General features: G+C 40.0%; 1 protein-coding gene across 1 annotated transcript in view; it reads right to left on the reverse strand.

The window, feature by feature from the left end:
• LOC115568069 (cathepsin L1-like) overlaps positions 1–14,184 on the reverse strand; it is an 18,802-nt gene extending 4,618 nt beyond the window's left edge. The window contains exons 1-5 of the mRNA XM_030395120.1: positions 14,056–14,184; positions 13,800–13,922; positions 11,811–11,963; positions 7,935–8,159; positions 5,579–5,744 (exon numbers count right to left, since the gene is read on the reverse strand). Of these exons, the coding sequence (XP_030250980.1) occupies positions 5,579–5,744; positions 7,935–8,159; positions 11,811–11,963; positions 13,800–13,922; positions 14,056–14,175 (787 nt within the window). The 5' untranslated portion in view covers positions 14,176–14,184. The remainder of the gene's footprint in view (positions 1–5,578; positions 5,745–7,934; positions 8,160–11,810; positions 11,964–13,799; positions 13,923–14,055) is intronic.
• Between the last annotated feature and the right edge of the window lie 2,943 nt (positions 14,185–17,127).

Raw genomic sequence — 17,127 nt, forward strand, 5'->3', positions numbered from 1 at the left:
TTATATTTTATGACATATTACAAATAATTAATATTTATAATAATAACTTTATTTGTATAGCACTTTTAAAAAGAGAGTATACAAAGTGCTTTGACAAAACAAAGCAAGAATACAATTACAAATACAGGGACGATAAAAATAGATAGCATGAAATAGTTGAAGTAACAGAGGTAATGATACAAATTAATCAAGTAGGCGAAATAAAAGAAATGGAATACATAAAATAGATATAATGAGTAGAACAGATATGTTAAAACAATAAACTCAAGACGGTTAGAGTAAAAATAAACATAAAAGGACCACATCACATAAAGGCAAGTCTATAAAAATGGGTTTTAAGAGGTGATTTAAAAAAGTTACCAATCCTGCGAGCCTTATCTCCTCAGGCAGGGTGTTCCAAAGTCGAGGGGCCTTTGTGGCGAAGGTACGATCACCTTAAATTCCTATACTCGACTTTTGAACAGTTAGGAGGGCCCCACCTGAGCATCTGAGGAAGGCTGTGAGGCTAGCTCGTAGGGGATTAAAATATTTGTAATATAGCTTCGAGCCAGAACCTGAGCGTGTTTAAAAGTGATCATGTAAATCTTAAAATCAATTCTAAGAATGGACAGGGCGCCCTGGTAATAGTTTTTTTTTCTTGTTTTAGACACTTACTTTATGCAGTTTGATGTTCAACCAGGTCAATGAACTTTATGCACAGAATTTAAAAATGAGATGAGACTATAGGACAGAGGTCACTCAATCACTACAACCCCATACTAATAGTTTGGCATACACCATTTCAGCGTTCGAATAGAATAATACAAAGTCGGGGACGGGTGGAAGATAAAAGGAGCTACATATGAGCTCAGCATGTGTCCATGTAGAAGGTTCTGGGTCAGTAGAAACATCTCACCTGTTCTTTACCAGCCAGTAGTCTTGTCCATTCAGCCTGCCGTAAACCAACAGCTAACACAACGTGGTTCGTTTCCTTGGCGCAGGATGGGTCAGTGTACACTCCTGAAAAAGGTCAAAATAATAGTAATATTGAATCAATTTCATTATATTCATGTTTTATAATGTTTTTATTTTTTTTTATTTATTTTTTTTAAAGTAACAGTTTACCCACTAAAGAATCCAAATCATTTGGTGAAGTTTCGTAGTCCAAACAAATCTGGAGCGAAAATAACTAAAAAATAAACATAAAATGGCTCCATGCAGCTCGTCTGGTGTAATCCAAGTGTCTGGAAGACCCGAGATGTATTACACCCGTCGTTAAGATAAAACTTCCCTGGGACCACACCTATCTGAAGTAGGTTTTCAAGGGCTTGGTACCCGTATCTATACAGATACCTTAACTTCAGTACTGGTTTCTGAACTATGTTTTTTTCCCGATACCAATTTTATGAAATTCATTGAACAAAAGATTACAATACACATACTGTCTTTGGGTCTAACCTGGTGTTTTTTCCTGCATGCCTCGAGACAGCCAATCACCAGCATTGTTAGATATTGGCAGAACAAGTATACAGCACGCTTATTGGCTCACTGACACTGATGAGACTAACTCCTTAGGTATTGAAATTTTGATATTGAATGAAAAGACAATTTTTGTATAGCAGTGTACATCAATTTGGTCAGTGGGTTAACGACAATAAGCGTTTACATTTTAAAAACTTAAAAATAACTACAAAATCAACAGTACATGCTACATTTTTGAAACTTTCACCAAACTGTAGCCCCAATACTGCTGAAACAAATTATGAAATCCATCACTCAGTTTTTTTTCAAAACCTGTAAAACTTGTAAAACCTCCTCCCACAATTTTTGCTCAATTGTCACCAAACTTGCTGGAGAGCATCTTCAGACCGTCCTCCACAAAACTTGTTGAACACAAATTCTTGCTAAATACATTTTCAATCTTCCTGAAAAAAATTAAAAATATTTTGGAGTCATGGTTGATGAAGTTCGGCAAATATCAGAATTTTATCTCAGAAACTGAATTTTTGAGATCATTTTGAATTCTGCTCTAATAGGAACAACTGCAGTCAATGTAAGAGTGGCATTTTTAAACATCAGATTTTAAGAGTTAAAAACAAATCACCAACATGTCCATGCTGTCAAGATGCAATTTATGTATTATCAGATTTTTGTTCAGGTAACAGAATTTTTGACATTTTGACCATTTTTGAAATCTGCCTTGACAACAGCTGCCTGGACAGTGACTCCCTGAGTTGACAAATGAAGCTACACAGCAGGTCTCACTTCCAGCCAATTAGCTCAGTGAGTTAGGAGCTGGTTCTTGGTGTCATGGGTTGTGGATTTGAGACCCAGCAAGGATGATGATGATGACAGATCAAAATGTCAGATGTCGTCAACATGACACGCAAGACAATTGTCCTAATGGTGGCATCACGGCAAGCCTCCAAATTAAATTAAAAACAAATAGCTTGGAACAGACCATGGGTGAAAGCTAACCAAGTTTTGCATAAAGGTCCAGTCTCATGCCAGATTATCTCAGCTGTAAACCCAAGCCAATAGTCCTGATGGTGGCGCTACAACAAACGTTTAAAGTCCAAAACATTGGAAATTCATAACAAATCAACCTGCTAGAACTTCACACTTTCATCAAACTGTAGCCCCAATACTAAAGAAACTTTTGTACATTTAAACCTATTAAAAATTATGAAGTCCATCACTCTGTTTTTGTTTAAAATGTAAAACTTATAAAACCTCTCTCACTTATAAAACAACAATCTCCTCCCACAATTTTTTCCTACAGTGCACGAAAATGTTTGACTGTGAACACTACTGTAAACATATACCTGCAAATTGATAAATAAATCTTCAATGTCCATAAAAAAATGTAAAATTTTTTAGAGTCATGGTAGATGATGTTTGACAAATATCAGAATTTTACCTAAAAAACTGAATTTTTGAGAACATTTAGAATTCTGCTCTCATGTGAATAATTGCAGTCAATGCAAGCAGCATTTTTAAACATCAGTTATTCACTTATGGCGCAAATCAATCATTTTTAAAAAGACATTACCAACATGTCCATGCTGCAATATGTGTATTTTCAGATTTTTGTCTTGATAACTGAATTTTTTATGGTGGTTTCAAATCTGCCTGCACAACAGTGAATGGCTTACTCAATCTGTGAAGCCACTGTTGTATTAGTAGTTCAAGCCTCAAGTGGTCTAAAATGAACATTGTTGTCAACTGTCTTGTCTTCCTATTCTCCTGTTAGTTGCTCAGAATTGCCTAATTTTGCCGAAAAATAGCCCGGACCCGACTGACAAGGCCCTTGGCTGTTATGCCCTGCCCTGGTGTCTGTCCTCAAGTTCTGTTATGCAGATGATGTGTGCCAGCCCTGGCTCCTGATTGGTGTCTCTGGTTCCTGCCTGGTCTTCCTCCCTCTACCTACTCATCTGCCTGCCTCAGTCTGCCTGCCCTCCTGCGCTGTGATTGTGTCGCGTTGCTCCAGTTCAACTGCCCAATCCTGCCTCAGCTCGTCGCCAGTAACACCTGTTAAAAATCAGCAGCAGAGAGTCACTCGAGGCCACTGTGATTTGATGTGAGCAGTTGGCCCCGCTGTCTCTCTGTTTGTTGCTGAGTTGAGCATTTGTTTGGAGGTTGTTGACTGTCTTGTGAGCGTGATCGCTAGACACTGTTTGTTAGGGATCTTGGCTCGGCCTGTGCGCCGGACGTTTGAGTTATCCCCTTTGTTTTGATACGTGTGACACGTGACGGCCCTGAGCCAGTATTTGGATCCATTTCTGTAAAACATTGTTTGTCCTACACAGGACTTAAGGGTGCTATTCCTGTTCCGAATTTTTGTTTGGTTTTTGTATTTTCATTTGGGAATAGCCCCCTCCTCCCTTAGTTTATTGTGTTGATTCATGTTAAATTTACCTTCCCTTTTAATAAAACTATTTAATTTTTGCTTAAACCAATTCCATCCGGTTCTTTGTTATTTCCCCTTCCCCAATTAGCTGGGGTCGTAACACCGACCCATTCCTGCGCAGCAGCTATAATTTGTCATTGTTTCAGAAACTACGAAACACAGTTAGCAGCTCTTCGTTTAGACAAATAAACATAAATATAAATCAAATAAACATAAATTAAACAGTATTAAAAAGATAAAAATCCTAACATACAACAATAATACAATATATAGAAGATAAACAACATACTATGAGGCTCCAGAAATATTTTGAGGTCTAGGAAACTTCACCTGACTTCCACCTGCGCTGGGTTGAATAAATAATGACTGAATTTTCCTTTTTCAGGTGCATTTATTGTATATTTTGTAATAGTTTTATACAAATTAGTTTGACGATATTCTAATTTTGAGTCACATGTATTTTGGATTCACTGTGTTGCTTAAGAAAACTTTAAAGTTAGTGAACATGATGATTCTGCTATCATCGGCGTCATCAGGGACGGGGATGATGGAGTCTATAGAGAACTTATTAAGGACTTTGTCGACTGGTGCCAACGGAACCACCTCCAGTTCAATGCCGGGAAGACCAAAGAGCTGGAGGTGGATTTCTGCAGGCACAGACAACTCTGCACACAGGTGAACATCCAGGGAAAAGACATTGAGATGGTGACATCTTACAAGTACCTGGGAGTTCACATGAACAATAAACTGGACTGATCACACCGCAGCTACATACAAGTCAGAGCAGACTGTACTATCTGCTAAGGAAGCTCAGGACCTTTGGAGTCCAGAGGGGCACTCCTGACCTGTTTCTATGACTCTGTGGTGGTATAAGCCATTTTCTATGGGGTCGTCAGCTGGAGCAGCAGCATCTCAGCAGCAGACAGGAGAAGACTGGATAAACTTATCAAGAAGGCCAGCTCCATCCTGAGGTGTAGGTGGTTGGAGAGAGAAAGATGATGAACAAGCTGTCATCGCTGCTGGTGCACCCCCTGCAGGTCACTCTCACAGCACTGGGTAGCTCATTCAGCAACAGACTGATACACCCTAAGCGTGTGAAGGAGGGTGATCACAGGTTCTTCCTTCCTGCTTCTGTCAGACTGTACAACCAGCACTGCTCCATATAGATCTCACCCTGTACTCTGCACTGTGCAATAAAGCCTTACAAACTTATTTCAACACTCATATTCATTATTTGTATTTTAAATCTGTGTATGACAATTTGCCGTTCATTTTTGCGCAATATCATGTAAATATGTATATACATCTATTATATTTCTTCCCTTTTCTAAGCATATTGTTTATTTTTGCTTTTGGTCTTTGTTCTGTAATATCCTGTCACTGCTGTGATGAACAAATTTCCCTGTCTGCGGGATATTAAAGGACTTCTGATTCTGATTCTGAACATCAACCTGAGAAACAGTGTTTTCATCACTGCAGTCAGGTCAGAAGTTAAGAGACTTTCAGGTGGTGTTAACTTGAGCTTTTTGTATAAATGTGAAAGATGGATGTGTTAGAATATATATTGTGTAGATAATCTTTTTTTTTATTTTAAATCAATAATCTTATATTTTCTTTTCTTTCCAGTTATCTATGAGTCTATGACTCAAGCAAAGAAGAAGCCTGTGCGGCTAATGATGTGCGACGTACCCCTCTTGTAGAATTGAAATCCGTTTCGCGAGGAGTCTATTGCCACTGAAATGGGTCCGATGGTGGCGAGTGCCTGCTTCAAAGCCCGCTCGTCGCCCTGAGGCAGGAAGTAGTACTGGGAGCAGTTTGCAGCGCGGTAGCGGGAGTCATAGCTGCATTTTGATACCTGCAGTAAGAAGACAAACTGGGGTTAAAATTGATGATTTACACAGGACCTGTTTTTTTTATATACCTGATGATATTTAAAAAAAAAAATAAAAATTAGGAAACCAACACAGTTCTTAAATGTGTTTTGTGAACTGATATGATATGAAGTTGGCTTGAGGCAACTTGGGTGATTATGCCTGTGAAAAAATGTTAAGTTGTTATTAATTTTCTTGGCTGCAGTTGATACTTTTACATGTGAAAGCATTGCCTCATCTCACGCTGCAGTTTCTAGTGCTACAATTGGTGATTGTTTTCATTATAGTTTTTTTTCAATTGGTCAGTTCATTTTTTGTGCTTTTAATGTCAGAAAAAAGGGACAAATGTCAGTCACAGTTCCTCTTTCCCATGATAATGTCTTCAAATGCCTTGTTTTGTGACCAACAGTCTAAAACTCCAAAGGCTTCCTTGGGCTGCCCACCCAGGGAAAATAAAGATCCAAACACTTTTTTATATCAAGACCTGCAACTGTAATGTTTTCATGGTCAAAGTTGGACAACTTAAGTTAAGATGACTGATTATTTGACTAGTTTAGCCTGTCACATGTCGCATTGTCCCACACCACGCCATCCGCCACAGCCGCCACAAGGACACTTTCAACCTTTGGAAGTACTGGTGTGCATAGTACAATATTACTTACATGTGTTTAACTCCCTCTCCTGAATGAGAAAACATTTACAATTAGGAATGGATATTACTAGGATTTTATTAATACCGATACCGATACAATACTCCTTATCGATACCGATACTTGTCGAAACTCTTATCGATACTATAACCTTTAATTTTGTGTAAAAAATAAAGACCTTACATGATTTTAAAAGATTCAACCTTCTTTTTATTACCAAAAGGTATTAATAAAGCCTCAACAGAATAGAAGCTATGCAATTGCAAATACCCCGGAACAGATAACCAGGACTTCTTTATCTGGTGGATGCCGGAGCAGACGCAGCAATTCAGCTGAATTTAGCACGGAGCAGACAGGAAGTCAAGCACCGAAATAACAATATAACATCCGGTTACTTTTCAAAATAAAACATTCCTTGTTGACACCAGCACGCAAATCTCATAAAAGAGACAAGCACAAGCTCTTCTACTAATCCTTCGGTCGGGAACACTTCCTGTTGTTGTTTTTATAACACATAGCTATAACTGCGGTCTCGAGTGATTATGTGATTATCGTAGAAACTCCTCTGCCTCGGGACGCCAGCTGTCTACCGTACTGCACCGTGGCAGACTCAACCGTAACCGGTGGGGGTTGCCGGACAGCGGACAGCGGAGCAAAACCGGATCAGAGCCGTAACGCATCGGACAGTATCCAGTTTAAATTTGGGGTAAGCAACAACACCAAACACTTGGAGCACGTGCATGGTATGAAGCTAAAAGAGTGCAGTGTGTTTGATTGCTATAACAAAGCAAGTAAAGTTAGCAGCCAAGCTAGCAGCCTGGCTAACGCTAAAGACTGCAGCACTGTGGCAGTGGCACCTGGTTTCGTTTCTGCGATGTCAGAGTAAAAAAAAAAAAAAAAGTAATGATAATAGTACAGTTTGTCCAGAATCTTAACGGTACCTTGGTACCGACCCAATTAGGAGCCGGTACCAAAAAGTACTGGTCCTCGGTATACATCCCTATTTACAACTGTCTCTAATAGTTCAGCGTCAATTTTGGGCCATTTAGAAAGATTTGGACTTTTTCCCCTTTGTGATGCATGATGCCACTCTAGTCTGTTCAAACACCTGTGAGCACCTGTTGGTTGTATGAAATCAGTTTCTTCCTTGCACACCTGGGGATGATTGCTAAATCGAGGGGAAAAGATTACTTTCAGCTGTGCTCTGCTGGTGGCTTGTTTACTTAAATGCATCTGCCACAGAAATGAGATGGCAATCTGAGGCCAGAGTGCTGCCAAGACTGTTATCATCTGGGAGTAAAAGCAGCTTCTAATGATGTCCTGACACAGTCGATCTTTGAGAATCTGACCTTTGTTATCGTTTTTAATGACTTCCCACATTTGTCTCCCCTTCTATAACCACAAAGCGATCAGATTTGTTTCCCACATGCCTGAAACATACTCTCAAGAATCCAAGTTGAAGGGATTTAGCCTTGCCCTCCCTTTGATGCACCTTTAAGCAGCAGTATTAAACCAGTGACTCACTCGTCCTGTGTAGGGGTATGAAGCATCAGAGTCAATGCCCTGGTTGTCCATGACATACTGGAAGGCTTTGTACGCCCAGCCATGTTTGCAGCCGAGGTTGCCGTATTTAAATGAACAGTCCACCAGGTTCTGGGGGCTCAGGTCCACCAGCTTCCCCGTCTTCTTGAATAACTGGCCCTCCAAAGCTCCAACGGCACTGAAAGCCCAGCAGGAACCGCACTCACCCTGGATACAAAATGAGTGAAGTTAAACAACGCAAACAAAGATTTTTTAGCTTCAAACTTTAATTAAACACTTCTCACATTGCCATGTTTGGCAGCACAACATGAGTTTGTAAAGACGGAGCAGTTGGAGTTGAAGTGGTCAAAGAAGTCTACTGACTGACTGACTGACTCTGTTGTTTATCAATTACATTTCAAATGTTGCACAGAACAGAAGGAAGTCCAAAATCCATACTCGCGTGCCTCTGGTTGCATGATACTCATCAGCACATTACAAGTTTGTACGCTGGAAGCAATTTGCCCTCAGATTTTTTTATTCATTCCTCTGCATTTTAAAATTTTAAAATTCTACACTTCTCATGTATTTTTCACAAGACATTACGATTTCTCATTAGTCATCATGTCTTCAACTTTGTGTCACTGACATTTGTCTGTAACAACAATGAATTATGTGAGAAATGGTCTTTGTCATAGAAATAGTATTTATATACGAGTAGCGCTCAGAGGAAACGGAAATTGGAAAAGAGATCTCAGTAGTGTCTCATTCATCTCTCCTAGACAACTATGAGATCTATGGGAGACGAAAGTGAGGCTGTGGCTGATTTCTCCTGTTTCTCAATTGTTTCTCCCGAGAAACAGGTGCAGAAAATCTCAACTTGGGCTCCCTGTAAGTTTCAAAGGAGAACGCATCAAGCTCTCAATGAAGTTTCAGAATGTCTCCCCAGTGCTGGAAAGGAGCAAGGTTTAAGCGGTAAAGTCTCAAGTCTCACCTATTGCTCCTAAGGAATTTTAGGAGAAACAAATGAGAAATGTTTGGGACCAAAAAGACGAGACTGAAATGAGAACTCTCAGTGAGCTCCTTTACGGCTCCATAGCCATAAAGGAGCAAGCTTTTAGCAGTAAAATGTTCCTCTGAGGCTGTACAGTTCTTTAAATATAAACATAAAAAAGAGTAAAAAGATAATTATATACAATTACTTGAAATAAAAACTCCATAACTGAAAATCCAGATTATTTTTTAAAGGTCCAATGTTATGAAAAACACGTTTTTCTTTGATCTCTACATATAAAAGCATGGTCTCTGGAGCCCAACCACTGGTAAAACGGTACTCCAACAGGCCTTTCAGATTCAGCTCCTTTAGTCATATAGCGAAAGGATTCATCATCATAGGCCGACCTCCTCTGTGCGGTGATAGGAGATATCCAAGATGGGGGTCTTCATCCTCGAGTTCGGTGTGTCCAGCGGTAAGATAGCAGTGTTTCACAATCAGTGTGTTTACATGCACAGCCTAGTTGGATTACAGCCATAGTTCGACTATGCTACTCAACCAGACAACTGCAATTATCCAAGTATACATGCTGGTGAGATTATTGGGCCGAAGTATGTCATACCCCGGTACGATAGGTGGCGCTATACCCATTTCAACTAGTGGTAACAAAGTTACCTCCGGCTGACCTCTTTATGTCACCAGCTGCCTCGGCATTCAAGAAAGATGGCGTATGAAAAGCAAGACGAAGCTACATCTTTGTACATTTCGTATATGGTGTACATGATAATAACACAAGCTATATGCACAATGGTGCCCTTTATGCTGTGATTTTGGAGGAAAGACGCTGCCGCCTCCGTCTGTCTACTTCCGGCTCACGGCCCCGGGGAAAAAATCTCTCGTCTGCGCAGAACGCAAAATCCGATCCGATCTGATGAAACGTATACATGCAGGAGTAATGCGACTATCAATCAAATAATTTGGGTGCTTTAATTCGCCTATGAGAAATCTGATCCAGTCCGATTTTAGTCAGACTAAGGTGTATACATGCATCTTAAAGATCCGATCATAGTCTAACCCAGTAATTCGTTTTTCTTGAGTGTCATGTAAACGCACTGACTGTTGTCGCTCAGAGTTAGACACGCAAATTGCTCTGTTGTTGGTTGTAAAAATCAACATCAGTGCCTATATGTCTTGAGCACCATCTTCTTTACTGTGGTGTCCTGGGGTGCGGGCATCAAAGCGAAGGATGCAAACAAACTAAATAAACTCATTAAAAAGGCAGGGTCTGTTGTTGTCTCTGAACTTGTCACGCTGGAGGAGGTGGCAAAGGACAGGATGCTGGCAACCAAACTGCTGGTTATCATGGACAATGTCTCTCAACCCCTCCTCGAAACTGACTCATTCAAACCCGCTGCCTTAAAGAACGGCACAGGAAATCATTCCTACCTGGTGCCATTAGACTGTACAACACTTTACAGCAATGCCCACGCAATACACACACATAATTTAAATGACTTATTATTTAACCCTTATCGTAAATCTTATCACTGTAATTGAAACTGCACCTTATCTTTCTTTATCTTGCAACTTGGAAATCCACTAAGTTTTATTTTGCTTAGCATTTAATATCATCTAATATTATCCTGGAACTGCTGAGCATCTTATTGTATATAGTGTATAGTGTTTGCATAGTGTGTATTCTACTCTTTTTAATATCAATATTTGCCCTTACCTCTTGATTGTATTTTTGTATTTCTGATTGTATTGTACCCCTGCTACGATGACCTAATTTCCCCTCCGGGAAGTTATCTATCTATCTTTTTATATTCTGTCCCAGCTACAGAACAACAGAAGAGACAGTGATTGCGTTTCATTTTTAATGACTGTTCATGTTAACATGAATGTGTGTGCTAACAACTTCACATCGGACTGCTTCAGTAATGAGGGTCAGTACAGAGCTGGCTTTGCCTCGACACTGACCCTCGTAAAAGGACTGGAGACTGGAGACAGAGATGATGTGAACAGTGTCCAAGAATTTGGAGACTGTGTTGGACACAAATACAGCTTTCGCTAGCTGTTAGCCATTAGCTACATGGTAGTAACTGTAACAACACATAGAACAAATTAACATTATTCAGCTACACTAACCATTCTGAAACATCCTGCTGCAGCTGCAGAGTCTGTACTCCTTCTGGGTCTGATTCTGGGTCAAACTGGTTTGGTTGAACAAAAGCAACTCTGCAAGCCATAGCGATTCATATAGATACATCCACATTTACGCATGCTACTGCTAGCGTAAGAGGCATTGTCTTCCTGAGAGGGGCGTGTAGCAGGCAAGTAGGCGTTGACAGACGGAGCTCATCAGCATCTAAAGACGCAGGCACAGAAACAGCCTTCTGTCAGTAGAGCTCACTTGAGCGACTTTTAGACAGCTGAAATTCAGGACCACGGATGGGTTTGGGGCACTGTACATATCGAATACAGAGTTGTTGGACCTCTGACAGCTGTGTGAAATTGATGAAAAACAGTACAATATGGGACCTTTAAATTTATTTTAAAAAAAAACATCTAAGGAAACTGTTTAGAAAAAGCTAAGATATTTACTCTTCTGCTTTTTGGAGCTAACGCGTGTCGGGCAGTGATCTCACTCAAAGTGTGGACGGGACAAAAAACTTGGTGGTTGTGGTGACAACTTACTGTGCGAACAAGAACCAATTGGATGAATGAGGAACAGGAGGTAAATGAGACTCAAGGGATGATGACACTGTTGACTGCATCACTGAGACACCGCATGTTTCTGCTCTCACTAACACCACCAATTAATCCTCCTGACTTGTGAGTTACTGATCGGAAACATTGAGTATACATCTATTCATTTTTTTTACCTGATTCTTGACTTTGGTAACGTAGCCCTTCTTTCTCCAGTCGATGGTGCCTGGTACTCGAGGGCTTAATGTCCCATTGAAGGGAGATGGTGCCCTGGGGATGTCAGTGGGAGGAATGTATGTGGCGTAAGACTGCAGAAACTCCTCTGGTGTCTATAAGGAAGCAGATACCATTTAATGAAATGAGCAGCACTCAGTGGACTTTATTTACTGAGCAGGGTTGTAAAATACAGCTTTAAAGGTCTTGTGAAAGGATGAAGAGTGTTTTGCCTATTAGACTGAAATTCATCATCTTTTGACTAAAGAATAACTTCCATCACTGATCAATCTGCCTGTTATCTTCTTGATAAATAAAACCAATGCCTGGCACGCAAGCCCCTGTTGACGTCCCAGGTCAGAGGGTTTGGCTCTCCACCAAGGATCTCCCCCTCCAAACTGACTCTTGTAAGATGGCATCGGTCCTTTTGAGATTGTCAGCATGATTAACCCTGCGGTGGCCCAATTTGAACTCCCTCTGGCACTCAAGGTGCACCCCTCCTCCTGTTGCTTCTTAAGCCTTTGTCTTCCAGCCCATTGAGTCCTCCAGCTTAGCCCCCTCTTCCCCCTGGCTTGTGGCCATCCAGTTTACACTATTCATCGCCGGGTCAGGGGTTTCCAGAACCTGTTGGACTGGGACAGTTGTGGTCCAGAAGAGCGCTCATGGATTTCTCACTCTTTCATTGTGGACACCCTGCTCAGCAACTTTTACTGTGAGTTTCCCGATAAATCGGGAAGGGGGCCTGTAGGTGCCCGTTAGGTCGGGGGTACTGTCACGGTCCTACTGTGGCAGTCAGGGTTTTTGTTGTTTTTCTGTTTTTCCCCCTGTCTGCCTTCCTTCCTCCACTCTCCCTCACCTGCTCCTTTCCCTGTCTGTGTCTGTATCTTTGGGCGTGGCAGCGGTAGCAAAGTGGTGCAGCTGCAAGTCATCTACTCATCATCCTCTGCTATTTAATCCTGGTCTCATCTCTACTGTTCCGCCACGTATGGTGATTATATCAGCAAGCATCTGCAAGCTATTGTCGTTAGCTTCTTTCTTGCATCAAGATAAATATCCTCTATATAGCTCAGTTTTTTTTTTTACCAGTATGAGTTTTTGTCTCATGTTTGTACTTTGTTGCTTTATGTGCAGAACCTCCATTGCCTCTCTGCTTTACTTTCTGGTGTACCCTGAGTTCCTCCCACTCTGTCCCGAGACAACTCTGTCCCTGAACCAATCTGCCGAGCTGCCAAACTCATCTGCTATTTGCCTCCACGAACTCTGTTGCAAAATTAATTCTTAAGCCTCTGATCTCTGCATTTGGGTCTAGAGAAAAAACCCAGCATAACACTTTGGAACGGCCAACATTACCAGCTTTTGTTCCTTTTATATAATATTTTGGGGGCACTTTAAATCCTCTACTGTCTTTAAAAAAATATATATCACCTAAACAAGAAAACCAAACTCAGCCTTTTTTTAAATTTTGCACCAAATTTTTGGAGCTCCTAGCAAAAGGCTATATGAATACTATTTTTAAAATGACAATTTTAAACTTATTTATTCAACATCACATTTAACTAACTGGCATTCTGCTGTTACTATTAACACAGACTTTATGTTCTAGTGAATATTGTATTGTCAGCCACATCTTTTACATTAATGCTTAACCTTTATAATGTTTCATATCCACAACAAATTTGCATCGCAGAGCCTCTGAGGCCTCTTGCAACCTTGTTGGTATTGTAGCATATATAAAAATGAACCAGACTATATTTCATTATCATGATTAGCTGTTGAGCATCAAAATTCAAATTAGTCCTGATGCATATAATCCGTATCCTTCTGACCTTCGGCTGTCATTCAATTCATGGGGATTCAATAAAAATAATTATTAACTGAATAAAAGTGATAATCATAAATCAATAAAAACCTTTTTCCCCCTGTCAGTTTAAACCAGTAAACGAGTGTCTCACCAGGTCTCCCATGTAGTTCATGCCCATTTCATACGTGTGAAGTCCCATCGAAGCCTCCAGGTTGTGTTTTGTAATGAGCATCAGATTCTCCTCCCACAATTCCCTGCGGCTCGCTTCCTCAACCTCCAAGATGTACAGAGAGAGAGAGCGCATGAGGCCAAATACTGTACAAGTTAATGATATATTACATGTGGATTTTATGGCCAATGAACAGAAAACTCCCACATATTTACATCCACTTGTTTTTATCACATACCTCATTTTGGTACGTCTTCTCATGAGTCTTCTTCCACAGATCCCACTGGAAGTCCAGCTTGCTGTCAAGCGTGGCTGCTGCCCCGAGACACAGGGAGAAGAGGAGGACGCTTCCCAACATCAGGCCTGTAGACACACACAGACACACACAGGAAGCACATGAGATGACATATTTGATGAGCTGGCTGCCATTGCTGTTCTTAATTACAGTTGTAAGGCATTTCTTTTTGAGTTTTTCCATTTCCCGACCCTTTATACTTCCATTACTACATTTAGGAGGTAAATATCATACTTTTTTACTCTTTTTTTATACTACTACTGTGGGTGATTTTTTTATTTCTATCAAAGTTATAATTTTACACAGTATCTTTCCTTTTCACTGAGTATGATTTTGGGTACTTTTTTTATACTTGAGCTTTAGACTTTTCAATGACTAACAGGAGTTACATTGAGTATTGAGCTGAAAAAAATGACCTTGATTTGTTACTTTTATTTATGATACTCATTTTTATAAATAATAAGAACATGAAATAACCCATAATGAATGTTATTAAAGGGTATACTGTGGCAAAAATAAAGTCGACAGTGCATCCTTTAAAACATCTCAGAGAATTAGCAGATTAAATGTTAAAATAGATAATGACATTAATATGTCTCGAGTTATAAGTGCATTAAATGTGTCTTTTAAAGACCACACCTGCAGCCTGAACACAAAAGACATGTCAAAGCAATGATAAATGGATTCTGCTTCTTATAGATGTCTCGACTCATCAGAATATTTTTGAAAAAAAATTGAATATTTACTGATGCTGCTGAACTTGCCTTGATGTTTCAGTGTCATCGCTGCTTCTGTGTTGAACCCACCCTGATTCTGTTTTCCTGCTTTATATTTCAGAAGGACATGTCACGTGATCTGTTCTCTTCCTTTTTTGAAACTGAAATCTGCATCATGTCATGTCGCTAATGTTTCTACAACTACCTGATTTTATTTTTGGCCTTTTATGGCTTTATTGATAGAACAGCTGAAGATATAACAGGAAAACTCCACTAGTCTACTACAGGAGTACACGTTGATTTGTACTTTTTCACTTAAATTGTAATGTGATGAGAATTTATTTTTCGATCAAATTTATATACATTTAATTAACCAAAATGTTTTAGGTTATTAATTGCCACTTTGAGCAATTTGCTGTTGCAGCTATCGATTTAAGTTGAAAGAGCTCTGTTGAAATTTTAGTTCCAAGTTAGTGAATGTTGAAAGTTTGGTAAGCCAAGTTACACTTGTAGAGCCACAAGATTGTGCCATAGCCACCCCTCCTCCACAGGAAGTATTAAACAAATCTTCTTGCACTCAACTCCCTGCCTCGTTGTCCGCTTTTGAGTCTTGCCTGATACAACACAGTGTGTTGTACACAACGTTATTTACATTGTGACAGTAGATTTCTGAAAATACATTTTAATGTTTAAAAGTATGAAAAGCAAAAGTTTAGCTTTCTTAAGGGAGTCAGATTTGGCATAGGGACAATTAACACTGCAATTTAGCATATATATACTTAGCAAGTAAGTGATATTTCTATCATGCCAAAAATAGATTCATTCGACAAACTGGATCGCATGGTGATACATTAATGGTTAAATCAAATCAACCACTATCTGTATTGCAGCAGGCATCAGATATTACTGAGATAAATGCAACACATTTAGAAATTTACAGGGTGTGCTGAACTTTGTACTCTTTTCTCCTGTTTAGTGTGAGGAATAAAACTGATGCATTCGGCTTCAAAATTAAAAATGTATTCTGTTTCATAGAAAACATCAGTTTACAATTTGATCATGAGAAAAGTGCTGAACTGAACAACAACAAAAGGTGACACAATCGAGAGAAACAACAATAATGATTTTTTTTTTTTCAACAAACCATTTTGCCGTTTCATTTTAGCCTTACGAGCCACCTGATGTCGCTCAGACAGGTGATGTGACCCACCTGTTCTTGATAATCCAGTACTTCTTCCCCTTGACACCGACTCCATAACCCACTGCCAGCACAGTGTGATTAATGTTGTCTTTGTTAGAGTTGGGGTCGTAGTAAAAAACTGGGCACATGACAGACAGGAAGAGTGAGGAGAGAATCTGAGCTGGAGGTACATCAGTGAACCCTCAAATATACATATGGCTTACAGGGACCATTTCACTTATTATCAAGTTAAAGAAATCAAAATGGTGGTGTGTTCAGGGCATGGCATGACCAAGGACATTTTCATAAGTTTAATTTCCCAAGTCAATCCAGTTTTAAAGCAAGCAGTCACATCTAAAGTTGTAATCCATAAAGTTATAAAGAAACAAGACATTTTTGATGTGAAGAATTTGCTCTCTGGTGGTTTGGAATGTAATGGGCTGCAAGAATTTCTTGATCCTTCAGGCTGTTGATGTTGCCATCCACTCTGCAGATCTCTCGCACACCCCCATGATGGATGTAGCCCCAAACCATGCATTTTCCTCCTCCAAACTTGACTGTTTTCTGGATGAATCTTGGGTCCATGTTGGTTCCAACAGGTCTTATGCAGGATTTGCGGCGATCAGGATGCAGTTCATTGGAGGATTCATCAGAAAAATCAACCTTCTGCCACTTTTCATCTGTCAATTCTTTTTCGCAAGCTGAGGACCTTTGCAAATGCAACACAATTCTTTTGTTGTCTTCTGTTTAACGCTGGTTTGTGAGCAGAAATTCGGCCATGGAGACCACTGCATGAGAGAATTCGACAAACTGTTCTTGTAGATACAGGGCTTCCTGGTGACCAGTTCTCATGTAGCTCTGCTGCATTTGAAAAAGGGCTGTCCCTGGACTGCCGAAGCAACAAACGGTCCTCTCGAACAGTTGTCTTATGGGGTCTGCCTGACCTAGGCTTGTCATGAACGTCACCAGTTTCTTCAAATCTTTGTTTATCCTCTCCACTTGATGTTTGGATACATTGGAGATGTCTGCCACCTCAGCAGCAGACTTGGTCTTCAGGTTCTTGATGATCAGCACTTTGTTCTGTGGTTGAATCTTTGGCATGTTGTCAGAGGTCAGGTT

Source organism: Sparus aurata, chromosome 17 (genome assembly GCF_900880675.1).
Source record: "Sparus aurata chromosome 17, fSpaAur1.1, whole genome shotgun sequence".
Lineage (NCBI taxonomy): Eukaryota > Metazoa > Chordata > Actinopteri > Spariformes > Sparidae > Sparus > Sparus aurata.